Source organism: Scyliorhinus canicula, chromosome 10 (assembly GCF_902713615.1).
Source record: "Scyliorhinus canicula chromosome 10, sScyCan1.1, whole genome shotgun sequence".
Classification (NCBI taxonomy): Eukaryota; Metazoa; Chordata; class Chondrichthyes; order Carcharhiniformes; family Scyliorhinidae; genus Scyliorhinus; species Scyliorhinus canicula.
The window spans coordinates 23,259,167-23,286,276 of record NC_052155.1 but is presented as its reverse complement, the minus strand read 5'-3'; the positions used below and the strand labels follow the sequence as shown (position 1 = coordinate 23,286,276).

The window sequence follows — 27,110 nt, the reverse complement described above, 5'->3', positions numbered from 1 at the left end:
ATTTCATTTCATTGCCCCAATTCACTCATGGGATGTGGGCGCTGCTGGCTGGGCCAGCATTTATTGCCAGTCCCTAATTGCCCTTGAACTGAGTGGCTTGCTAGGCCATTTCAGAAGGCAGTTCAGAGTCAACCACATTGCTGTGGACCTGGAGTCACATGTAGACCAGACCTGGTAAGGATGGCCGATTTCCTTCCCTTCAGTGAATCAGATAGGTTTTTATGACAATTGACAATGGCTTTATGGTTATTCCATTTTTTAATTCAATTCAAATTTCACCACCTGCCATGGAATCCCTGAGTCTCTTGATTAACATAAAATGTAATTCTTCCTCAGAGTTACAAAGCCAATGTGCAGAGTGGACAGGGCAAGGCCCTAATCCATCTCCTTGCTTGCTCCAAAACCCAATTCATGGTCCCAGACAAGGGACATACAGATCCGAGTTGACAGGAACAGGCATTGGATCTGATCTCACGCATGATCCTATTCAAAACCAGTCCTGTGGCAAAACCACCCTGCCACTGTCTCCCTGCACAAGCAAATACACAACTTGTCATCTCCAAAGGTTACACTTAATGTGGCTGAGAGTAATTTATTCTGTCACATTTTTCCCCGTGTGTTCCTCTCGGGAAATCTTAGTTCGTTTTTGGCATGGAATGTCTGAGGTTGGTACATTATTGCACAATGCCTATCGGCAGCACTGTGCCAGTCATTGAGATGGAGGTAGGTTGGGACCTGACAACGGTACACGCAGCCAGCAGCCTATTTAACAGCCTACAAAGTCTTATTTAAATCCGCACAAAGCCGGCAAGAGTCGACTGATAAAAAAGGCCCCTGGAACGAGAATCCCTACAGTGCAGAAGGAGGTCATTCGGCCCAACGGAACCGCACCGACCATCTGAAAACACGGTAGCACAGTGGGCAGCACAGTAGTACAGTGGTTAGCACAGTTGCTTCAAAGCTCCAGGGTCCCAAGTTTGATCCCCGGCTGGGTCACTGTCTGTGCGGAGTCTGCACGTCCTCCCCGTGTAAGACCCGCGGACCAGAGAATCGCTGCCAGTCACGCAAGTGCGGTTGACGCGTTGCTGGTCGGGGGCCATTGAAAGAGGCCCCACGGCGATTCTCCGCCGACACCTAGCCGAGTTCCCGCCAGTGTGGTTCAAACATGGTTCCACCCGGCGGGCACTCAGAGTGGCGGCTGCTGTGGCCGCCCTGGTGGGGGGGCGGGGGGGATCCACTATGGGGGGTGTCCTCCAGGATGGCCAGGGATCCGATCGGGGGCCACCGATCGGCGGGCGCGCGTGCAATGGGGGGGGGCCTATTTGTGGGGGCCGGCTTGCTGTGCGGGGCCGCCATATTGCACGGACCCGCGGCCGGAAATGCAGGCCCCGTATCGGCAGCCGGAGCTGCACAGAGCACTCCGGCGTCCTGCTAGCCCCCTTCAGGTAAGTGAATCACTGGGCCAAGGGGACCGTTGACGCCGGTATGAAACGCTCCAGTGTTTACGCCAGCGTCAAAACTTAGCCGCCATTGCGGAGAACCCTGGCCATTATTTTTCTTCAGATTTTATTCGATCCACTCCCACTATTTCCTTGGATATCCTCCTCGTGAAGTTCAGCATGCACGTCCCATTGTGCTTGTAGCAAGTGGTGAAACCAGGAGTAGTCTTGCCTGAGGTGATGTGGTTCGCGGTAAAGAGGACTGGACAGGGATTGCATAATCAGCAGCTGTAGACATCATGGCAAGAAAATGTTGGAAAAGCATTTCAATTGTGAGGAGTGCGATCGACTGCACACGGTCAGGATCTCCATAGTATATCCGGTACACTGTTGCAACAGTGCAGGAGTTAATGCGCAAGAGTTCAGTCTGGTGAGAGAAACCAGCGAGCGGTTGGCATTTCTTTGGCCGGATTCACTCAGTTGAGCGCTGCATTGTGTTTGTCAGTGCTCCATCCTGTTGTGAAAATAAACTTTGGGCTGCTGTTTCTCATCAAGTGCAGCTATGCAATAAATCTAGCAAACCTATGAACGTCCGATAGGAATCTTTAATCCAAGGGCAGCACGGTGGCACAGTGGTTAGCACTGCTGTCTCACGGCACTGAGGTCCCAGGTTCGATCCTGGATCTGGGTCCCTGTCTGTGTGCACATTCTCCCCTGTGTTTGCGTGGGTTTCACCCCCACAACCCAAAGAAGTGCCGGGTAGGTATATTCGCAATGCAAGATTGCCTCTCACACATATACACCCTCCAACACAGCACCCTTTCTCTCACGCACACACCCTCTCACGCACACACCCTCACACACACACACTAACTCACACTTTTACACACGCCCACTCACTCACACACAAACTCAAACACTCTCTCTCTCTCTCTCTCTCTCTTGTGCACACACACACACAGTCCCTCATTGACTCTCTCCCACTCAGCTTCCCTGCCAGACCCTCTTGTTCACACATCCCCTTCCAACCCACCAACTTCAGCTCCTGCAGCTCCCTCAGTCAGTTTTGCCCGCTCACTGCCCCTCTCCTTTGCCCTCACCCACAGTGAGGGACTGGGAGAGGGAGTGGTAAGCACCAGAATCAGCCAGGGAAGCGGCCAGTGGGAGAGAGTCAGTTAGCGGGCGCGACGGCCAGCAGAGGCTACGTAGAAAGAGTGAGCATAATTCTTTCATATTATTAAATTTATCTTATTTTAAAAGATATGAATGCAGGAATTTGGATTGTACAGCCTTCTCAATTCAGTGTATAATGTTTAAATGGGTTTTCATCTTTCTGGAAAATGGAACGTGCTTTTACACAGGTTTTATTCTTTCACTTCAAGTTTAATTTTTCAGAAACCCAATACTTTTTAAATGAGGAATTCCTGGACGGGGGGGGGGGGGGGGGGGGGGGGGGGGGTGAAAATCCCTCTCACCCTGTGTTTAAATCCTTGTTTAACTGCGAATGTGGCTGCAAAGCTGGTTCGAGGAGGTGACGATTAGCACTGAGCTTTCTTACTCCAGGTGGGGACGTATTCTGTCCTCCAGCCGGCCATTTTGGAGGGGCAGTCATTCAATTATCTCTCCTTTTCCTGCGACCAGAACCAGTCTGCCTCCGTGGTCACCCTGCCCGTTCTCAGCAGCTCACTCCCGGAGCAGCAGCCATCAGAGTTAAAGGATTATTGAGTGGATAATGCTGGAAGTAATCTGCCCCCTCGACTGCGATGACCCGATATCTGATTCAGGGAGATGACAGGATTCATCCTAACTTGTCAAAGGAATAGGTGGATTTTTATTCCAATGAATGTCTCCTGACAGTTGATAGACAAGTATATTGTGTACCTTGACAGATAATCGTAGCGTTTCTCCATTCAGGATTAAATTGAAGCAGGCTTCTCCAGAGCTCCCTATAAACCAGATTGAAGACACAACAGTGTTTGGCTCTTCTTTTTGTTGGTCATGATAGTCGGAACGAAAAAGCTGGCTTTGTCTCAAGCAGCCAACTAGCTAAACGCTATGACAACTTGTACATAGCATCATGTCCCCCGATCGGACTTGGTGGGGGCAGGTTCAATCTCGGCATTCATAAGGCATTACTTGAATAGAAATAATATGCAGGGGTACGGGGAAAAGGCAAGGGAATGGCACTGAGTCTTGGTGCTCATTTGGAGAGCTGGTGTGGACACAATGGGCCAAATGGCGTCCTCCTGAGCTGTGACAATTCTGTGATTCTCTGTCGGCTACCATCCGCAACATCATATTGCATTTATGTAGCATCCTTAACGTAGTACAATTTTTCAAGGTGCTGCCGAAGAGAGGTATCAAAAATAAATTAAAAATAAGTCAGATAAGGAGATGTGACACAAAAATCAGCCGAAGAGGTGGGGTTTGAGGAGAATCTTGCGTGAAGAAAGAGGGAGTAACTAGGGAGCGTATTCCACGGTCCAGGACCCAGAAAGCAAAGCTGCTGCCGATGGAGCAATCAAAATTGGGGCTGCACGAGAGGGCCGATTGGAGGATCGCTGAAATCCTGGAGGGTTGTCGAGCTGGAGGAGATTACAAAGGTGTAAAGCGGCAAGGCCCCTTGGGAACCAATTGGGATGCCAAAATAGCTTCCTTGAATGTCTCCCCATGTGGTGGTGGACCCTCCTGTCTTGGAAACAAAATGTCCAAATTAGTGGGGAGTGGCCCTTCAACTGATAGTGCGGTGAGAAGACATGGAGCTCCCTTCCCGATGCTCTCAGCCAGCATCCCGCATCCCAGTCCGTATCCAAACTGCTGGGGGAACATTCAGCCCAGAGACGAGAAACTTAAAGTAGAGGCATTGCCGGACCAGGAACCACAGAGTCAGTTCGGAGAAGATGATGGGCGAATGGACCGTCAGTAGTAGGTGCCACCTTGTGAGTTCCTGCTGTATCAAAAGTAGGTCGTTGGAATCTGAATGACACTGTTTGGTTGAACTCAAACCAGAAATCAAACAAAACGTGACAACTGAGGAAAATCTGTGTCCTGAATTCGCTTTACAGCATTTCGGGCCTGGTTTCAAGGCTAGCGGCCAGTAAAGGGACTCCGGCTGGTTGATCATATTCGGCACACGTCTCCCAAAGGGATTGTGGGAGATGCTTGGGTTGAAGGTCAGAGGGAGCATCATAAACACCAGGCTTGGATCCAAGGGCGGGAATAGGAAGAAACAAACAGTAAACCCCCCCCTTTTTAAAAATAAATTAAAGTTGGACTCTCTACTGTAATCATTCAAAATGGGCACCGTGCAATCTGAAGCCCAACACATAATTTCAATGGAAGCCAGCGGGCGCACAAACCAAGTGCAGTGTTGTTCGCCTTCACCAAGCTACATTCACCAATCACGTTGGGATGTGCTGAACACCAAATTGACTGTAGGCCTGCAGCCATATTCCAGAGCATGGACACAAGGCACTGACAATATTATACACATGAGTTTGACTTCATATCCTGAAATGCATCAGGCTCCTGCTATCACATCCCAGCATTATTCAGTGAAGATTAATCCCAGGATTTCTATCTATAAATAACCTGCATGAAGATATAATTCTCCACCCAGTTTTACTCCTTTCTGAGCAAATGATTAATGTTTTGCCCACCACTGCAACTGGATAAGAAAATCTTCAATAACAGTGATAAATAGCATAGTGGTGTTTTCACAGGACTAGTAATCCCGAGGATCAGGGTAATCCTCTGGGGACCCGCGTTCGAATCTCACCGCTGCAGATGTTAAAATGCCCTCGGAAATGGCTTGGCTTGGCAAGCCACTCAGATCAAGGGTGGTTCGGGATGGGGCATTGAATGCTGGCCCAGCCAGCGATGCCCACACCCCACGAACAAATAAAAGTATCTTGAAAAGTGTATTTCATGCTCTTGATTTTCCTCTCTCTTTCTATCTCTATTTTTTTTTCTATCTCTGAGCTTCAACCATAAAAGTACAGGTCGTCCATTCGGTCCACCACATCTGTGCTGACACATTGTTGGAAACATCCAAATATAATCCCACTCCCTACTGTCTCACCAGAGTTCTGTATCTTCCTCTGATTCAGATATTCAATGAACTTTTCCTCAAAAGAGAAAATAGTGGCCGGAATTCTCCAGCCATTGCGATTCACTTTTCCCGCTGGCAGCACACTCCCCGCCCGCGGGTTTCCCGGCGGAGTGGGGTGGCTTCAATGGGAAATCACACTGACAACGATGGGAAGTTGGAATTACGCCACCAGCGGATGGCACAGCGCTGAGAAATATGCAGCTGGGGAAGTGGAGAATCCAGGCCAGTATCTGCCTGAACCAACCCCGATAGTAAAATATTCCACACTCCCACATCACTCTAAATTCAGAACTTTATCCTAATGTCCCTTTGTGACACTTGTTAAAATTAGATCTCTTTATCCTGAGTTTCCAACCAGACAAATTAATATTTCCCAATTACTCCATCGAATTCCTTCATAGCTTTCAAAACACCTACTAAACGTATCATTTTAGCCTTCTCTGCTTCATTGAAAATAAGCCCAAAACCTCAGAACAATTTCCCATCCCAAGTGTCATTCTGGTGACTCTGCTCTGTATGTTCTCTAAGGTTAGAATATACTATTACAATCCCCGTAAAGGCTGATATCTTTGAATAGAGATTTGAGTTCCCAGTGACCAACTCGAAGGGTCACCCGACAAGATTTCATGTTTTAAAACTTTTACTGTAACAAACAAACTAAAATCAACATCGAGTAAATATTAGTTGGTAGGCAACTACTAAACTAAACTACTCCCTTAAATTCCTTGTGATTAAAACCCCGCTCTGTCTTCATCCACAAGGCCATAAGATATCGGAGCAGAATTAGGCCACTCGACCCATTGGGTCTGTTACGTCATTCAATCATGCCTGATATGTTTCTCATCCCCATTCTCCTGCCTTCTCCCTACAATCCCTGATCCCCTTATTAATTAAGAACCTCTTTATCTCTGGCTTAAAGACACTCAGTGACTTGGCCTCTAAGCCTTCTGCAGCAAAGAGTTCCACAGATTCACCACCCTCTGGCTGAAGAAATTCCTCCTCGTCTGTTTTAAAGGATCATCCCTTCAGTCTGAGGCTGTGCCCTCAGGTTCTAGTTTCTCCTACTATTGGAAACATATTTTCCACGTCCAATCTATCTGGGCCTCTAAGTATTCTGTAAGTTTAAATGAGATTCCCCTCTCATCCTTCTAAATCCATTGAGTACAGACCCAGAGTCCTCAACTACTCCTCATATAACAAGTCCTTTATTCCAATGATCATTCTTGTGAACCTCCTCTGGACCCTCTCCAAGACCAGCACATCCTTCCATAGATACAGATGTGGAGGCAGCCTGCTGGGTAACTGCCCCCTGACCTGAGATGCCTTTGACGGCTGCCCTCTGGAGGCCCTGGACCTGGATGGGCCCAGCAGACTTTCTGATGTCACGGGGTGACAAGGTGCCACCCTGTTCTGCCCACTGCCCATCAAATGCACCAGTGTCAGGTGAGGGGTATTCAGAGGTGTTGAGGTTTTCCAGCACCTCCCCTGCAGGAGGCGCAGGCCCTATCACTTCTTCCTTCCTCAGGGTGCTCGATGGCCCCCTGGCTACCATGGGACGGAGATGAGGTCAGAGTGAGCACCAGAAGCTCCAACGTCACCTGGCACTGCCAGTTCTGGAGGCTCACTCTGGTCTCAACCAGGATCTCGATGCCCTCAACCATGGAGCAAAGAGACTGGGCCACATCCTTTAGCGAGTGAGCCATGTCCTTCTGTGACTGGCCCAGATAAGTCAGCGCCTGGCCAATGCTCTCTACGTCCTCACCTGACCTTCCTTCTGTCATTGACCATCGCAGAATCCACTTGGCCCAAATACAAAAATAAAAACCACTGCAAAATAAACATTTAAACCAACTTTATAAATCAAATTATTCCCTATTTCGTGCAGGTCAATTACACCCCCTTTTCTATTTCCTTTCTGTCTGTCTTCTATGTGTCTTAGTGCTGCCACACAATGCCAGCCTAGTGGAAGCAGCATGGCTGGTGACAGGCTGCTGAGGTTTAGTAGAAGAGGTTTTGGAAGATCTCGGAGGACACCTGGGTTACATGGGCCTGATTTCAGGCTGCATCACCTCAACATGGGTAGCAGCAGTCTGGGCTACTTGATGGTTACTGTTTGAGTGGCAGGATAGGAGACCAGCACCCCGGCAGTCGTAGTCATCTGTTGGAGGGCAGATTGCTGTCACATCCTGCAAGGCAACAGCCATGATAACAACTATCTGAGCTTCCACTGCAGCTCTCAGATTTCTGGTGGACGATGTTTGTGCTGCAATGGAAACTGAGATATTGAATATCAGACAAAGCCACATAGTTGAATACTCAAGCACTCGTTTAGAAAGATGCAAATGATGTCTATTTCATTTCATGGATGGCACTGGTTAGCACAGTTGCATCACCTGCGCCAGGGTCCCAGGGTTGATTCCTGGCTTGGGTCACTGTCTGTGCAGAATCTGCATGTTCTGCCCGTGTCTTTGTGACAATAAAAATTATTATTATTATTATATTTCAATAGTTCCTTTTTAAAATTGATCTTACAGTCCCAGGTATGTGATTCCATGTGCAACTTGTCAGGGCATGTCTCCAGTGCAATCTATATAATGCCTTAGCGGTCGGCTCACAGTTCCAGTCATCAGGTGACTTGTGGCAACCTTCTTTTAATTCAGCAAAGTTAATTATTAACTAAAAAAAAGAATAAGGTTTGATTTACGTTGTCTATGATTTCTTTCCTGCCTTTGGGACATGTCACTGGATCCAATGTCATTACTACTGACTACTACTTGGTGGCTCCCTCCAGCTAAGGAGGCTGGCCTTTAGTAACGTGCCCCATCTCTGGAGGTTTGTTCAGTTGTGTACACATCCTGTGCATTACTTGATTTATTTTTGTTCATTCCCCTGTATTTCTAGTTGCCTGTCTTCTGCAGGCAGCGGGCTAGAACTTTGAGAGTGACATGGGCTCTTTGATTACCGGCACTGGCTCTTTTCTGTGCTGGAGCCAAGCGGAGGTGGAATTACCTCAGTAGGAGGTAGTTCATGTGCAGTATTTGACCCATGCAGGGATGTCTTGCCTATGTAGCTGAACATCAGACACTCAGTAGGCCAGTGGCACCTATAAGAGGTGTAAACCTATTAAGTAGAATCAGCCATAATGAAGAACAGAGCCAAGCATTGCAGGGGATGTGAGTTTCAAGCTAGTTTGTGGCCCCAGTATCACACCTTTAGGTTTTACAAAAGTCTGTTCCATGTTCTCCACTGGAGATTAATCAACTGCCTGCCCCATCAGTACATTACATTCCAGTACCCCATAATATTGAGTTTTTTTTAACAGTTCCCTCATTAACAGACACTTCTCAATGCACCCCGCACTGTGCACCAATTTGTAAAGCGCATGTTTCATATAAAATGCCTCTTTGTGATGTATTCCCACTGTAAAACTCTAAAATACCATTCTCTGTAATGTAGAACTCCAATAAAATGTTGTTCGCTCCCGAACCCATTCTCTGTAAAACACATCTATCTGTAACGTGCCCCCCCTTCCATAATTTACACACCTCATAAAATGGCCCGTGCTGCACTGAATGTGCTCTATAAAATCTATTAGCTGCAATAAATCACATTAAAATTCTCATTTGCAAGATGCCAAGTAAAAGCTCTTTTTGTACTGCCTTGAGTTCCAAAGCGTGATGTAAATCGCATACTTCACGGCCCTATCAGTAAGAGAGAAACCTGCTTCCAGTCAGTTCTGTGACAATCCAGAATGTGTTAGATCAGCATTGAACCTGAACACTATGAAAAGAGCAACTTAAAACTAACCTGTATAAAATATCATTGATGTAGGTCACTCACTAACGTAGATATGGGGAACAACACATTGATTTGTGTTTAAGACCTGTTTTTTTCATTTTCTGGAACTTATTTTTAATTCTCCTTCTAAGGGACATGATAAATAAATACTTCATAGAAGTAACCTCATATTTCAATCTGAACAAAACAGACAAAGCCCAAAAAGCCATTGTTATTCACTCATCCCCTTTTCTTATTCTTTGCTGTTACAAAGAATGTGTAGAATATGACATCAGTGGCAAAGAATTCTCTTATTTTCAATTATCTAAACAACACAATCCTGCTGTTGTACAAATATTTTTGATTTATCAACAACAGACAGGACATATGTGAAGGCTGGAACTGATTGGGGCCATTGCTACAGATCAAGGTCTGCCACAGTACAAAAGGAAGATTAAGCACAGGGCTGTTTTGGGAGTTGGAGATTGGAGTCTCCTCCTACATGCTCACAAAAGACAAAATAGGATTCCGAAGAATGCATTGAAAGTGCCACAAGATTCCCAGCGCCTATGCTGTGCACTCTCACCCACATCCTTGAACAATCACACAGCCAAACACTTCGCTCATCGTTCAGTGTCTGACCATAGCCTCGTGCTGGTGAAATTACAGGTTTCTCCTGTGAGGGTGAAGTGTACGATATACAAAACTTTTAGTTTATTTATAATCATGTGGATGGTATTTGTTTCATAGCTGGTCAGGATCCAAAGAATAGTTATATAACAATCTTTATTAGTGTCACAAGTAGGCTTACATTAACACTGCAATGAAGTTACTGTGAAAATCCCCTAGTCGCCACATTCCGCCGGCTGTTCGGGTACACTGAGGGAGAATTCAGGACTTGTGGGAGGAAACTCCAGAGCACCCGGAGGAAACCCTCGCAGACTTGGGGAGAACGCACAGTCTCCACACAGACAGGAATCGAACCTGGGATCCTGGAGCTGTGAAACAACAGTGCTAACCACTCTGCTACCATGTTATATATATAAGATCATAATATTCACTTTATAGTATAATCTAATACTGCACAAAGATATAAATTTAATCTGGTCTTTGCTTAGCCTCTATATTCGCAAAGCTCTGAATTGACAGCCTTCATTATGTTGACATCCCTGAGGCAGCATGGTGGCACTGTGGTTAGCACTGCTGCCTCACACTGCCAGGGACCCAGGTTCAATTCTGGCCTTTGGGTGACTGTGGAGTTTGCACGTTCTCCCCGTGTCTGCGTGGATTTTCTCCGAGTGCTCTGGTTTCCTCCCACAGTCCAAACATGTGCAGGTTAGGTGGATTGACTATGCTAAATTGCCCCTTAGTGTCAAAAAAAACAATGTGTAGGTTTGGCTAAGGGGTTATTGGGATAGGACAAGGAAGTGAGCTTGGGTGGAATACTCTTTCAGAGGGTCAGTGCAGACTCGATGGACCGAATGACCTCCTTCTGCACTGTAGGGATTCTATGAACTCTCTATCCATAAAGAACATTTGCATTCAAAGTCCATAGTATGGGCACCAAATTTGAAAGAGTGAAAGGAAAGAGAAAGACTTGCATTTATAGATCACCTTGCATAATCACTGGATAGATCAAAATGCTATTCCGCCAAGGAAACACATTTTTTATTTTATAAATTTAGAGTATCCAATTTTTTATTTTTTCCAATTTAGCGTGGCCAATCCACCTAACCTGCACATCTTTGGGTTGTGGGGGTGAAACCCACACAGACATGGGGAGAATGTGCAAACTCCGCATGGAGAGTGTCCCAGGGCTGGGATTCGCACCCAGGACATCAGCGCTGCAGTCCTAGTGCTATCCACTGTGCCACATGCCACCCTGGAAACACATTTTTTTGAAGTGTAGTCATTTGTAATGTACGAAATGTAGCAACAAATGCTCACACAGCAAACTCCCACAAACGGCAATGTGATAGCGACCAATAATCTGTTTATGTGATGCTAATTAAAGGATGAATGTTGGCCAGGGCACCAGGGATATGTCCCTTGCTGTTCAGTGCATTGGATTTCTTTATGTCCATTTGATCGGGCACCAGTTTAACACCTCGTTCAAAAGACATTGGGTGAAATTCTCGGCCTTGCGCTGCCAGTAGCAGAGATCCCGATGAGGCTGCGCCGATATGTTTCCAATGCTCCGGTCCCCCACTGTCATCGGGAACAAGATATACATTGACTGAGTTTACTTCAGTAATTCTGACAGTGTTCTGTGATTCTTGATGTTTTTTGTATCATGTCTTAATGCCCATTTGCATCCACTTAGCGGGCTGGGTACACTATTTTCCGGGCCCGCGTGTTTCTCCAGTCCTCTGGGCCGGGAAGCACGTGGGTGAGAATTACTATGGGTGGGATTCTCCAACTGCGCACACTAGTGACTGGAATCTCCCTTCCGAGGTCAATGGACCTTTGCAAGGTCCACGTCCCGCCCGTAGTGATCTTGCGGCGGGCGGAAGAATTCTGCCCGACAGGTCTTGACAAACAAGGCCCTAATGAGGTGGAGCCCACGGTAGGCCAAGGGGGTAACTCTTTAAAGTAGTTGATGTAAAATGTCACGGATCCTCCGGACATAGCCTGGAAATCGGAGAATCTAGCCCATAGTCTCCCAAATGGAGAATTTCACCCATCACCTTCAGCAGTGCAGCACCACCTCAGTCTTGTACCAGAGTGTTGGTTTAGCTCACTCAGCTAAATCGCTGGCTTTTAAAGCAGACCAAGCAGGCCAGCAGCATGGTTTGATTCCCGTACCAGCCTCCCCGAACAGGCGCTGGAATGTGGCGACTAGGGGCTTTTCACAGTAACTTCATTGAAGCCTACTCGTGACAATAAGCGATTTTCATTTCATTACATTTCAGAGTGTCAGCTGAGATGTTCTGGGTCAAGTTCTGGAGTGGGACTTGAATCCCAAAGGTGATTGTGCTACCAACAGAGTACATAGTTGACACTTCTCGGAGGAAGGCAAAGTGAACTCGGAGCAAGTGATGTTAACATTGGGGTTCAAAGGCCTGTAGATGGTAGGAGGAAAAGGGAAGACTGAGGTTGCTAAGGATATATTATGTTGTGACAACCTGTTTAGAGTTTGATTGGTTATGAGTATGGTACTCTCATTTCTCTATGTTTGCTGACAGATAGTGAAAGGCATCCTGAGCATTCTCCACATGTCAAGTTCATGATCACAGCCTGACTGCTGGAGAGGTGCTGAGTGTAAACCACACTCAACTGCCTAGCAACAAATGGGAAAACTGAAGTCAACATAGGGTGTTCTGGCATATCTCTTAGAGGTCAACTTCAAAGTGGATTTTACACTCAACCTGGAGCAAGTTGACTAAACCATCTTCTCGGTCCTTGTGTGATGTATTGTCAATGCAAGCTGAAGAGAGACATGGAAGAGAGAAACAGCATTAATTAAAATTCAGTGTTTGGGAACTGTTATGAGGCCTCAAAACTGTCTCCCTACTTTCCTGTGTGGAGTTCTGAAGGAAACCGTTCTCTCGAATGTTGTAGACTGTAACGGTTCATAGTGTCATAGAATTTACAGTGCAGAAGGAGGCTATTCGGCCCATCGAGTCTGCACCGGCCCATGGAAAGAGCACCCTATCCAAGCCCACATCCTCCACCCTGTCCCCATAATCCAGTAACTCCACCCAACCTTTTTGGACACTTAAGAGCGATTTAGTATGGCCAGTTCACCTAACCTGCACATCTTTGGACTGTGGGAGGAAACCGGAGCACTCGGAGGAAACCCATGCAGACACGGGGAGAACGTGCAGACTCCGCACAGAGACAGCGACCCAAGCCGGGAATCGAACTTGGGACCCTGGAACTGTGAAGCAATTGTGCTGACCACTGTGTTACTATGCTGCCCCATTTGTTTAGAAAACGGCAGCATGATAAATGTCGATATAATAATAATAATCACTTATTGTCGCAAGTAGGCTTCAATGAAGTTACTGTGAAAAGCCCCTAGTCGCCACATTCAGACGCCTGTTCGGGGAGGCTGGAATGAGAATTGAACCCGCGCTGCTGGTCTTGTTCTGCATTACAAGTCAGCTGTCTTAGCCCACTGTGCTAAACCAGCCCATATTTGCAAGGCTGAAGGGTTTCCACCTTGAATTAGTGCAGCATCCGAGTGTTTCATTTCTCTAAACCGGCACAAGATCTAGGGAGACGCTGGAGAAACAGCGTAGGTGGAGGAGTGGTGTGAAAATGAATGGCGCTGACGCTTCACAAAATGTCATCATTAGGACGTGATGGAGGCCAACTATTCTCTGCATCACCATGTGATTTGAAACCTGAACCAGAACGAGAGAGAAAATTTGAAGGGCCAAGCATCAGAAATGCTGAGGACATGAGGATAACTGAGGACAGAGTAACTGAAAAATTGATAATAACGAAACAATGAAGAAGGGTTTATAAAAAATTAGGCACAGACTTTTCACCATGTCCGGTGATTTAAATAGGATTGGACTGAAAGGCAAGCTTGCAATTTATCTAGCATCCTCCTGTGACTGTCAAGTCTCCCAGTACCATCCCAACCCCCCGCTTGGTGACATATTAAATTCCCATTCTTGCCAGCATAGCTCTCCATGACCACATTCCACTCTGCTGTGCAACCTTCTCACCCCAATTTCCTCTGGTCCTGCATTCTTCCCTCCTCAACCTGCTATCTTCACTATCTGTGGCAAAACCTTTTTTTTTATTCATTTACAGAATGTGGGTGATGCTGGCTAGGTCAGCATTTTCTGCCCATCCCTGATTGCTCCTGAGAAGGTGGTGGTGTGTTTGAACCGCTGCAGTCCCTGTGGTGTAGGCACACCCACAGTGCTGCTGGGGAGGGAATTCCAGGATTTTCACCCAGCCACAGTGATATATTTCCAAGCCAGGATGGTGAGTGACTTGGAGGGGAACTTTCATGTGATGTTGTTCCCAGGTGTCTGCTGCCCCTGTCCTTCTAGGTGGTAGCGATTTGGAAGGTGCTGTCTAAGAAGCCGTGGTTAGTTCCTGCAGTGCACCTTGTAGATGGTACACACCGCTGCCACAGTTCGTCACTGGTGGAGGAAATGGATGTTTGTGGGTGGGGTGCCAATCAAGCGGGCTGCTTTGTCCTGGGTGCTGTTGGGCTTCTTGAGTGTTGTTGGAGCTGCAATCATCCAGGCAAGTGGAGAATATTCCATTATATTCCTGACTTGTGCCTTGTAGATGGAGGGCAAGCTTAGGGGAGTCAGAAGGTAAGTTAATCATTGCAAGATTCCTAGCCTCTGACCTGCCCTTGTAGCCAAAGTATTTAAATGGCTAGATCAATTCAGTTACCGGTCAATGGTAACCCGCAGGGCATTGATAATGTGGGATTCAATGATAGTCATGCCAGTGAATGTCATAAGAGATGGTTAGATTCTTCCTTGTTGGAGATGGTCATTTCCTGGCACTTGTGTGATGCAAATGTAACTTGCCACTTGTCTTTGATTTTGATTTGATTTATTATTGTCGCATGTTTGTTTTTACTGAGTGCTGAATTTGGGTGCATTTGAATGCTATAGTGAGAGTTTAGTGACTGAGGGAGTGCTGAATTTGGGTGCATTTGAGTGCTATAGTAAGAGTTTGGTGACTGAGAGAGGTCGGTGAGGAGGGGGCAAGGTTCTCCTTTCATTTCATTTCCTACATTTCCTCAAAGTGTGTGAAGGGAGCCGGGAGGTTACAGAGAGTGCAGCTGACTGGGAGCAGGGTCGGAGGGCGGAGTTCCAGATGCTCCACAGTGCAGCTATATTCTGAAAGGTAAGAGGGGATGGAGGCTAGGGCAGTTGCATGCTCCTCCTGTAGGATGTGGGTGGTGAGGGATACCACCGGTGTCCCCGCTGACTATACCTGCGGGAAGTGCACCCAACTCCAGCTCCTCAGAGACCGCGTTAGGGAACAGGAGCTGGAGCTGGATGAACTTCGGAACATCCGGGAGGCAGAGGGGGTAATAGACAACAGTTACAGGGAGGTAACCACGGCCAAGGTACAGGACAAGAGTAGCTGGGTTACAGTCAGGGGAAAGAAAACGAACGGGCAGACAGTGCAGGGATCCCTCGTGGCCGTTCCCCTTCAAAACAAGTATACCATTTTGGATGCTATTGGGGGGGATGATCTACCAGGGGAAGGCCCTAACGGCCAGGTCTCCCGCACCGAGTCTGGCTCTGGGGCTCAGAAGGGAAGGGGGAGAATAGAAAAGCAATAGTGATAGGAGACTCAATGGTTAGGAGAATAGATAGGAGATTCTGTGGTCGCGAGCGAGACTCCCGGAAGGTGTGTTGCCTCCCGGGTGCCAGGGCCAAGGATGTCTCGGATCATGTCTTCAGGACCCTTAAGGGGGAGGGTGAGCAGCCAGAAGTCGTGGTGCACATTGGACGTAGGTAGGAAAAGGGGTGTGGATGTAATAAACGAGTTTAGGGAGTTAGGCTGGAAGTTAAAAGCCAGGACAGACAAAGTTGGCATCTCTGGTTTGTTGCCGGTGCCACATGATAGCGAGGCTAGGAATAGGGAGAGAGCGCAGTTGAACACGTGGCTGCAGGAATGGTGCAGGAGGGAGGGCTTCAGGTATTTGGATAATTGGAGCGCATTCTGGGGAAGGTGGGACCTGGACAAGCAGGACGGGTTGCATCCAAACCAGAAGGGCACCAATATCCTGGGAGGGAGGTTTTCTAGTAGTCTTCAGGAGGGTTTAAACTAATTTGGCAGGGGAATGGGAACCGGATTTGCAGTCCAGCAACTAAGGTAGCCGATGTTCAGGACGTCAAAGCGTGTAGTGAGGTAGTGGGGAAGGTAACACTGACAAAGGAGAGCACTTGCAGGCACGGAGATGGGTTGAAGTGTGTATACTTTAATGCAAGAAGCATCAGGAATAAGGTGGGTGAACTTAAGGCATGGATCGGTACTTGGGACTACGATGTGGTGGCCATCACGGAAACTTGGATAGAAGAGGGGCAGAAATGGTTGTTGGAGGTTCCTGGTTATAGATTTTCAATAAGATTAGGGAGGGTGGTAAAAGAGGTGGGGGGGGGGGCGGGGGGGGGGGGCGGGGGGGGGGGTTTGCATTGTTAATTAGAGATAGTATAACAGCTGCAGAAAGGCAGTTCGAGGAGGATCTGCCTACAGAGGTAATATGGGTTGAAGTCAGAAATAGGAAAGGAGCAGTCACCTTGTTGGGAGTTTTCTATAGGCCCTCCAATAGCAGCAGAGATATGGAGGAACAGATTGGGAAACAGATTTTGGAAAGGTGCAGAAGTCACAGAGTAGTAGTCATGGGTGACTTCAACTTCCCAAATATTGAGTGGAACCTCTTTAGATCAAATAGTTTGGATGGGGGTGGTGTTTGTGCAGTGTGTCCAGGAAGCTTTTCTAACACAGTATGTACATTGTCCGACCAGAGGGGAGGCCATATTGGATTTGGTACTTGGTAATGAACCAGGGCAAGTGATAGATTTGTTAGTGGGGGAGCATTTTGGAAATAGTGACCACAATTCTGTGACTTTCACTTTAGTAATGGAGAGGGATAGGTGCGTGCAACAGGGCAAGGTTTACAAATGGGGGAAGGGTAAATACGATGCTGTCAGACAAGAACTGAAGTGCATAAGTTGGGAACATAGGCTGTCAGGGAAGGACACAATTGAAATGTGGAACTTGTTCAAGGAACAGATACTACGAGTCCTCGATATGTATGTCCCTGTCAGGCAGGGAAGAGATGGTCGAGTGAGGGAACCATGGTTGACAAGAGAGGTTGAATGTCTTGTTAAGAGGAAGAAGGGACTTGTGTAAGGCTGAGGAAACAAAGTTCAGACAGGGTTCTGGATGGATACAAGATGGGGGCAGCACGGTAGCATTGTGGCTAGCACAATCGCTTCACAGCTCCAAGGTCCCAGGTTCGATTCCGGCTTGGGTCACTGTCTGTGCGGAGTCTGCACATCATCCCCGTGTGTGTGTGGGTTTCCTCCGGGTGCTCCGGTTTCCTCCCACAGTCCAAAGATGTGCAGGTTAGGTGGATTGGCCATGCTAAATTGCCCTTAGTGTCCAAAATTGCCCTTAGTGTTGGGTGGGGTTACTGGGTTATGGGGATAGGGTGGAGGTGTTGACCTTGGGTAGGGTACTCTTTCCAAGAGCTGGTGCAGAATCGATGGGCCGAATGGCCTCCTTCTGCACTGTAAATTCTATTCTATGATAAGATAGCCAGGAGGGAACTGAAAAAAGGATTAGGAGAACTGAGAGGGCATGAAAAATCTTTGGCAGGTAGGATCAAGGAAAACCCCAAGGCCTTTTACACATACGTGAGGAATATAAGAATGACTAGAGCGAAGGTAGGTCCGATCAAGGACAGTAGCGGGAGATTGTATATTGAGTCTGAAGAAATATGAGAGGTCTTGAACGAGTACTTTTCTTCAGTATTTACGAATGAGGGGGGCCATATTGTTGGACAGGACAGTGTGAAACAGACTGGTAAGCTTGAGGAGACACTTGTTAGGAAGGAAGATGTGTTGGGCATTTTGAGGCTAGACAAGTCACCCAGGCCTGATGGGATATATCCAAGGATTCTATGGGAAGCAAGAGATGAAATTGCAGAGCCGTTGGAAATGATCTTTACGTCCTCGCTGTCAACAGGAGTGGTACCAGGGGATTAGAGCGTGGCGAATGTCGTGCTCCTGTTCAAAAAAGGGAATAGGGATAACCTTGGGAATTACAGGCCAGTTAGTCTTACTAAAGGGTACTGAGGGATAGGATTTCTGAGCATCTGGAAAGGCACTGCTTGATTAGGGGTAGGTCTTGCCTCGCAAGTCTTATTGAATTCTTTGAGGAGGTGACCAAGCATGTGGGTGAAGGTAAAGCAATGGATGTAGTGTACATGGATTTTAGTAAGGCATTTGATAAGATTCCCCATGGTAGGTTTATGCAGAAAGTAAGGAGGCATGGGATAGTGGGAAATTTGGCCAGTTGGATAACGAACTGGCTAGCCGATAGAAGTCAGAGAGTGATGGTGGATGCCAAATATTCAGCCTGGAGCTGTTACCAGTGGCATACTGCAGGGATCAGTTCTGGGTCCTCTGCTGTTTGTGATTTTCATTAACGACTTGGATGAGGGAGTTGAAGGGTGGGTCAGTATATTTGCGATGGTATGAAGATTGGTGGAGTTGTGGATAGTGAAGAGGGCTGCTGTTGGCTGCAAAGAGACATAGATGGGATGTAGAGCTGGGCTGAGAAGTGGCAGATGGAGTTTAACCCTGAACAGTGTGAGGTTGTCCATTTTGGAAGGACCAATATGAATGCGGAATACCGGGTTAATGGTAGAGTTCTTGGCAATGTGGAGGAGCAGAGAGATCTTGGGGTCTATGTTCATAGATCTTTGAAAGTTGCCACTCAAGTGGATAGAGCTGTGAAGAAGGCCTATGGTGTGCTAGCGTTCATTAGCAGAGGGATTGAATTTAAGAGCCGTAAGGTGATGATGCAGCTGTACAAAACCTTGGTAAGGCCACATTTGGAGTACTGTGTGCAGTTCTGGTCGCCTCATTTTAGGAAGGATGTGGAAGCTTTGGAAAAGGTGCAAAGGAGATTTACCAGGATGTTGCCTGGAATGGAGAGTAGGTCTTACGAGGAAAGGTTGAGGGTGCTCGGCCTTTTCTCATTAAAACGGAGAAGGATGAGCAGCGACTTGATAGAGGTTTATAAGATGATCAGGGGAATAGATAGAGTAGACAGTCAGAGACTTTTTCCCTGGGTGGAACAAACCATTACAAGGGGACATAAATTTAAGGTGAATGTTGGAAGATATAGGGGGGGATGTCAGAGGTAGGTTCTTTACCCAGAGAGTAGTGGGGGCATGGAATGTACTGCCTGTGGAAGTAATTGAGTCAGAAACATTAGGGACCTTCAAGCAGCTATTGGATAGGTACATGGATTATGGTAGAATGATGGGGTGTAGATTAACTTGTTCTTAATCTAGGACAAAAGTTTGGCACAACATCGTGAGCCGAAGGGCCTGTTCTGTGCTGTATTTTTCTATGTTCTATGTATTAGTATACAGTGAAAAGTATTGTTTCTTGCATGTTTTACCAAAAATGCATACCGTACATAGGGAAGGAAGGAGAGACTGCAGAATATAATGTTACAGTTATAGCAAGGTGTAGAGAAAAGATCAACTTAATACGAGGTAGGTCCATTCAAAAGTCTGATGGCAGTGGGGAAGAAGCTGTTCTTGAGTTGGTTGGTATATGACCTCAAACCTTTGTATCTTTTTCCTGATGGAAGAAGGTGGAAGAGAGTATGTCCAGGCTGCGTGGAGTCCTTAATTACGCAGGCAGCAAGAATTGTAGACAGTCGATGGATGGGAGACTGGTGTGCGTGATGGATTGGACTACATTCACGACCTTTTGTAATTTCCTGTGGTCTTCGGCAGAGCAGAATCCATACCACGCTGTGATACAACTAGAAAGAATGCTATCTATTTTTTATTTTTTTTTATTTTTTTTATAAATTTAGATTACCCAATTATTTTTTCCAATTAAGGGGCAATTTAGCATGGCCAATCCACCTACTCTGCACATTTTTGGGTTGTGGGGGCGAAACCCACGCAGATACGGGGAGAATGTGCAAACTCCACACGGACAGTGACCCAGAGCCGGGATCGAACCTGGGACCTCGGCGCCGTGAGGCGGTTGTGCTAACCACTAGGCCACCGTGCTGCCCTAAGAATGCTATCTATGATGCATCTGTAGAAATTGGTGAGAGTCGTAGGTGACATGCCAAATTTCCTTAGTCTTCTGAGAAAGTAGAGTTATTGGTGGGCTTTCTTAACTATAGTGTTCGTATAGGGAGACCAGGACAGGTTGTTGGTGATCTGGACACCTAAAAACTTGAAGCTCTCGACCCTTTCTACTTCGTTCCCAGTGATGTAGACAGGGGCATGTTCTCCACTACGCTTCCTGAAGTCGATGATAATCTCCTTTGTTTTGGTGGCATTGAGGGAGAGATTATTGTCATTGCACCAGTTCACCAGATTCTCTATCGCATTCCTGCTGTCCTGATGGCACAACATCGTGGCCGAAGGGCCTGTTCTGTGCTGTATTTTTCTATATTCTATGTATTGGTATACAGTGAAAAGTATTGGGTGCGATTCTCCGCAAATGCGGAGAGTCGTAAAGGCTGCTGTGAAACCGGCTGTGTTTCACGGCAGCCTCCGTGCCCCCTCCCGGGACCCGATTCACCCCCCCGGTCGGGGCTAGCATCGCGGCCCCGGGAAGAACGGCAGCGCGGGCTTAGCGAACGTTCGCTAAGCCCAGCCGCCAAGACTCACGGCGGCTGACGCGCACGATGACGTCAGCCGCGCATGCGCGGGTTGGACGGCTCCAATGCGCGGATGACATCATCGCGCATATGCGTCAAACCCGCGCATGCGCGGTCCGTCATGCCCCTCAGCCGCCCCGCGGACTGATCCTGCGGGGCGGCGGAGGGACAAAGAGTGTGCGGAAATCGGACCCGCTGCCCGCGATCGGTGCCCACCGATCGTGGGCCCATGCCACCCTTGGCACGGTCGTGGTGCGGCCGTGCCAATCGGTGGCATGGTTGTGCAGAATGGCACTTTGCGGCCGTTTTCACGAACTGTGATAGCAGATGTGTTTAAATTAGTGAAAACGGCCATAAAGGCCTGGGAAATCGGCCCATCGGATAGGGAAGAATCGCTGCTCGCCGTAAAAAAACGGCGAGCAGCGATTTGTGTCGTGGGGCGGCCGTGGTGGGGGGGGGGGGGGGGGGGGGGGGGGGGGGGGAGAATAGCGGGAGGTCGGGAAAAATGTCGGGAAGGCCCTCCCGCTATTCTCCGACCTGTCGTGGGGGGGCGGAGAATCGCGTCCATTGTTTCTTGCATGCTTTACCAAAAATGCATACCGTACATAGGGAAGGAAGGAGAGACTGCAGGATATAATGTTACAGTTATAGCAAGGTGTAGAGAAAAGATCTTTCTAGTTGTATCACAGCGTGGTATGGATTCTGCTCTGCCGATTGCTTGAATTCCGACCCACTACTGTGGTGCCATCAGCAAATTTGAAAATCGAGTTTGAGGAATTTGGCCACACAGTCATCGATGTACAAGGAGTAGAGTAGGGGGCTGAGGACACAGCCTTGTGGGACACTGGTGTTGAGGATGATCGTGGAGGGGGTGTTGTTGCCTCTCCTTACTAATTGTGGCCTGTGGGTTAGAAAGTCCAGGATCCAGTCGCAGAGGGAGAAGCCGAGGCCAAGGCCACAGAGTTTGGAGATGTGTTTCGTAGGAACTTGTCAGGCTAAGCCTGGATTTGTCCATGCCTTGCTGCATGGACATGCACTGCTTCAGCATTTGAGGAGTCACAAATGGTGCTGCTCATGGTCCAACCATCAGTGAGCATCTTCACATCTGACCTTATGATGGAAGAAAGGCAATGATGAAACAGCTCAAAACACTGAGGAACCGCTGCAGTGATGTCCGAGAGGATATGAGGAAAATCTTTTTTACGCAGGGGGTGATGGATGTCTGGAATTCACTGCCTGAGTTGGTGGTGGAGGCAGAGAACCTAAGCTGGGTTCTTAGGTTCCTGGACCTACACCTCCAGTGCTGTAATCTGCAGGGTTTGGGTCATGTGCAGAAATGTGGGATTTGAAAGGGCAACTGGGAGTCTTTGGGTTGACATGGACAAGATGGGCCAAATGGCACCCTTCTGTGCTATATCAGTTCTATGCTTCTGTGGATCAAATGATTGACCTCCAACAACCACAATCATCTTCCTTTGTGCCAGGTGTGGCTGCAACTAGTGGAGAGTTTTTGTCGATTTTCATTAACTCCAATTTTGCTCTGGCTCCTTTACGCCACACTCACTTGATGTTACGGGCAGTCACTCTCAACCCATCTCTGGAGTGCCGGGCTCCTCCACCTTTGTGGAGGTTGCAGGGCTGCAGAGCTCAGATCTGATCTGCTGTGGAATTATTTAACTTTATTTAACTTTACCTATCACTTACTGCTAATGCAGTAGGAGAGAATTGGCGGGATATTATGCAAACAAAATAGTTCAAAATGCCACAAATTAATTTGTGTTTGCTTTTCATAGTTAAAGTAAAAAAGTGCTATTTCAAAATGTGAGAAATAATTTTGTCATAACACTTGAGTATTTTGGTCTCCTGAACACGGATATTGCGGAGAATCGGGTGAGCATGAATGCCCACACCATTGCCTCAGCACTGAATTAAAATAAATAGTAAATCAGGTTGGCTTCATTACTCACACAATTCCAATCAACTGCTCGAAGCGACTTTCCTCAAGAGCAACATCCTAGGCTACCCAATAGCCAAGCTCAATTATAGGAAACCCTATGTGTGAATGTTGGACCTGTGTCGTGATAACTTATTGGTTATATTACTTTACCAACTTGCTATTTTAGCAGAGATACACCTGAACCCACTGCCCAGTGACTCTGAACTAAAAAGACAAAAGATATAATGAGTGAGATCTTCTGGCTGTCGATGCCAGTGGGATGGTCCAATCCTGTTGGCCGCGTACCCCTTCCGCGGGTTTCCCAGTAGTGTGGGGTGGGGACAACGGCGGAGCCAGAAGATCCCGCAGCCGACCATTGGAAGACCGCCTCCTGCCCCCGAGAAACACGCCACGGGGAGGCCAGAGAATCTCACGCAATATTTAGCACAACGTAACCATTTTTCTCCTTTCATGGGCATCGCTGAGGCCATTTAAAGAGTCAGCCACAGTGCTGTGGGTCTGGAGTCACATGTAGGCCTGGTCGGGAGAAGCAGATAGATTTTTCCCCGCAGTCGATGGTATTTGTCATGGTCATCATTACTGAGACAAGCTTTACATGCTGGATTTTATTTGAGTTTGAATTCCAGCTCTTATGGTGAGATCTGAACTTGTGCCCTGGGGTCTGGGCTTCTGGATTATTAGTCCAGTGACATTACCACTGTGCCACCATCTCCCCCTACGCTGCCCCCAGGAGTACATACCATCCAGGAATCCATAGGTCTGTCCTGAAATCGAGACTACTATCCCGTCTTCTGAGTTGAAGCTGTATACGTTTTTCAGGCATTTAAAGTTTGCACTTGCACTCTGAGCAGGCGTGAACCCACACTACTCCCCACTGTGCCCTCCCTCCCCGCGTTACACCAGAATCTTCACCCCCCCCCCCCCCCCCCCCCCCTCCCCCCCCCCCCCAGCCCCCACAGCCTGATGGCTCCTCTTGGTCCTGCAAACTACCTCCCCCCTCCTGCAAACTACCTCCCCCCTCCTGCAAACTACCTCCCCGACCCCTCCTGCAAACTACCTCCCCACTCTCAGAGGTCCACCAGCAGCCCCTGGCCGCTTGCCTGGTCGCCCATGTCAAAGTGTCCCTTGATTTTGTTCCCCCTGAAGCTTGGACACCCTGGCTATGCTATGAGACTAATGCATGAAAATAATGAACTGTCTAAAATGAAGGCGGACTGTGATTAATGGCAGCTTTTAGAAAGACTTCTTTAGAAAGACTTCACAGAAAGACTTCTTACTGTGCTCAAGCCGGCATCTCCACATCATAGCTTTTAGAAAGGAATGGAGCCTTATCTCAAAGGTCATCTGGGCAGTATCACCTTCCAATAGCTAATCCGCCTGAGGGCAGCAGAGGTCGTCTGAACCCAGAAAAGCTGAAGACTACTGAAGCTGTAGAACTAAACAGAAAATAATTTGACAGCCATGTCAGGAAGATTATTTGAAGGGCAGGGTGTCAACACTACAAATCGTCACAAAACAAATAATATTTCCAATTGTCCTATAAAGGCTGAACTGACAATGGCGACGTCAATTTGAATAAACTGACATCAATTCACTAACTTCAAAGCATTTTGAGACGTTCAGTGGTTGTGATAAGTATGTTATAACTGCAGGATTTTCGGATAATGGTGAAAAGATTGTCACATTATTGTTCACTGGTACAAGTTTAAAAATAATTGTTATTATGCAAACACTTGCCCCTGCCACTTGCCTACTATTTTAACTTGAGGTGTTAAGGTGTTGAATTTAAATCTGTTCATAAGTGGGTGATAATTTTGTTTTCACCACCATGAATGTTTATCTTATCCCTTATCTTTTTTTTCACGATAGCTCTTTGGTCTTTGTGTCTTACAGAGCTCCTTGAAGCGAAGAGGCAGCCGAGAGCTTTACAAAGATAAGAAAAGTGCGACTCAGGTAATACATCAACACTGGAGATACTCCTACTCCACAGTTATGAGTTCTCTTGACCCTCCGTGTTTGACCCAATTCCTGCTTCTTTGGGGGACAGGTACCTTTAGGTTCACTTGTCAATGTGATAATGGTTCTGAAGAGTCACTGATTCAGCTGATAAAAATAAACTCACTTTGCAACTTTAACCTTTTTATTCCAAGGTTTATTCTTAACTCCCCCGCGTATGTTTTTGCACGAATGGCGATTGCAGACAAATCAACCAGGGATCGACAGGGGCCCTGGGGAAGAAGAAGGTGAGAGGGACGAAGTAGTTATTGTCCCAACTGCATGAGAAAAATGAATGAAAGGGATATTTTACAAACGTGAATGGCAACAATTGCGAAACTCACTTAAACCAGTTTGGCCACCAAAGTAAAGAGGGCACTCATTCTGGTTAATAATAGAAACAGGAACAGAGTGGCAAGATCTTTGGAGGGTGGTGGGGTTGATGGGCTGAGCAATGCTATAATGTGAATACCAAGAAGGAAAGCCATTCTGCCCATCTTATTTGCTCTATCCTTCAAGTCCGTTTCATCCAATTAAATATTTCCAGCGTTTTTGCCAACCCCCTATCACCTTAACATGAAGTGCACTTTGGTCGCTTTTTATGTGTAAAATAATTTATTGATAGCAGTCCTAAATCAACCATAAACCAGTTTGAGGCAGTGCTCGCCTGGTCCTCGTCATTCACTTTGAATTCATGTGTTGAATACACCTTTGCTCTGTATGATACGTTGGAATCTCCTGTCAGATTGTGGATGATCTTGGTTCTTGTGGGGGGAGACATGGGAATGGAATCTGGTCCTGAATGAAGAATGACACTGAAAACCCACTGTGGAGGGTAGACCAGGTTCCTTGAGCAATTGGCACTGGACCTCGCAACCTTGTCAGACATTATACCAATGGGATCCCAGTTAATTGTTGCAAGATTTTACGGTGACGTTCACTGTATCTTTGAAGCATTTCACCTCCCGTGTTATGATAAATTGACTACAAATTACCATTGAGCATGGTATTGAGAATACTGCAATCACTCGGGTGAATGACATGGCCAGACCAACACAACAAGACCTTGTTAATCGTGGCCTCTTTTCTAATTTAGTCACCACATTTCAGATTATCAGTGTTCCATCTCCTGTCCTGCCATGTGATGCCTCCAACATTTTGTAGATAGCGTAAGTGGAAATGGACAAGTCGCTTGATGTTATGGTGGTCACAGATCCACGACCCCAATCCCTGTGAGGGTAACACTTCTCACGTAGCCGACTATTGTCGGCAGACTAACTCACAACAAGAAGTGACCTTGCTCGAGTCTACCAAAGGTGGAGCTGATCCTGCCAATCCAGTGAGTGATGCCATCATTGATTTGTGGCATTCCATGAGAGAAAGTCTCACCTAGGTAGCAGAATCTGACTCTGATCTTAAGTGGAAAGTTATTGCTTGAAGCCACAGTGCTGATAGCCTGGTATGAGCTGTCCCAGCACTATTTGACCTTAAGAACAAAGGACTGTCCATTCGAGCAAAGCAATCTGAGAGCAATTGGATGTCCTCCAGAGCTTAGGCGTGAAGCAAACAGACATGGGAAAGAGCATGTCGTGAGCGATTTATTTGCACAACCTTCGAATGGAGATGCCCCCACCATTGCAATATATGGCACAAATTCCTGTCACAGTTCTTAAACTGGCCCTGTTCTCAAAGGTCACCAGAACATCACAGTGAACAAAACTGAATGCCTGTGTTAAGTCAACAAAAAGCACAGAAATCCTGATGTTCGTTACATTTTTCCTCGATTTGGTGGGCTGATGCACGACCTGTCTCATACCCCATTGGCTTTCTGGAAGAAGAATGTTTAGCTAGTTATTTGTCCAGTTGGCAGAGGATGTTGATGGAGGTGAGAATTATGCCAGCTATTGATAAACGCGCGACAGCCCGCACTTGTAGGAATGCACATCGTTTGCATCTTTGAAACCTTTTGTGTCCGCTCCATGTTCCCAGTCTTTATTGTAGAGGGCAAGGAGTCTGCTGTCAACATTCTGCTGCCTTGCATGGAATGTGACTGATGAGTCATGTCTTTTTTTATGCTCTAAAGTTACTTGATATTCACCAGTCCCCAAATTACTATCCGCTGCTGGTGAGCTCTGCCTCCTCCCCAGCTGCCCATCTCCTTCCTCCCTATCAGCTGATCTGCTGGTTCACTGCTCCCCCCTCTAATCCACCGACAACGACAGCTGTCTGGCCTCCCTTGGAGCGGAGAGAGCTCACTAAGAAATATGTCTCGGATGCCAAGTAAAGCTCCTCACTACATATCAGAGCACTAGCAGCACTCACCTCCAGTGACCCTAATGGCCACACTTCAGCAGGCTGCAGGCTGATCTTAGTACTAACAGCCAACAATTAAAATCAGCGGAGTTATACATTTTTCTTTCAGGTTCTTCTGTTCCTAAACAAAATAAAACGCTGACAGCCCCAGCCA

At 47.2% G+C, this 27,110-nt stretch overlaps 1 protein-coding gene across 3 annotated transcripts in view; it reads left to right on the top strand.

Moving 5' to 3' along the window:
• LOC119972276 (microtubule cross-linking factor 1) overlaps positions 1 to 27,110 on the top strand; it is a 229,709-nt gene that overhangs the window by 100,514 nt on the left and 102,085 nt on the right. For all 3 annotated transcript variants that reach the window (XM_038808709.1, XM_038808711.1, XM_038808710.1), the window contains exon 4: positions 24,542 to 24,601. In XM_038808709.1, the coding sequence (XP_038664637.1) occupies positions 24,542 to 24,601 (60 nt within the window). The remainder of the gene's footprint in view (positions 1 to 24,541; positions 24,602 to 27,110) is intronic.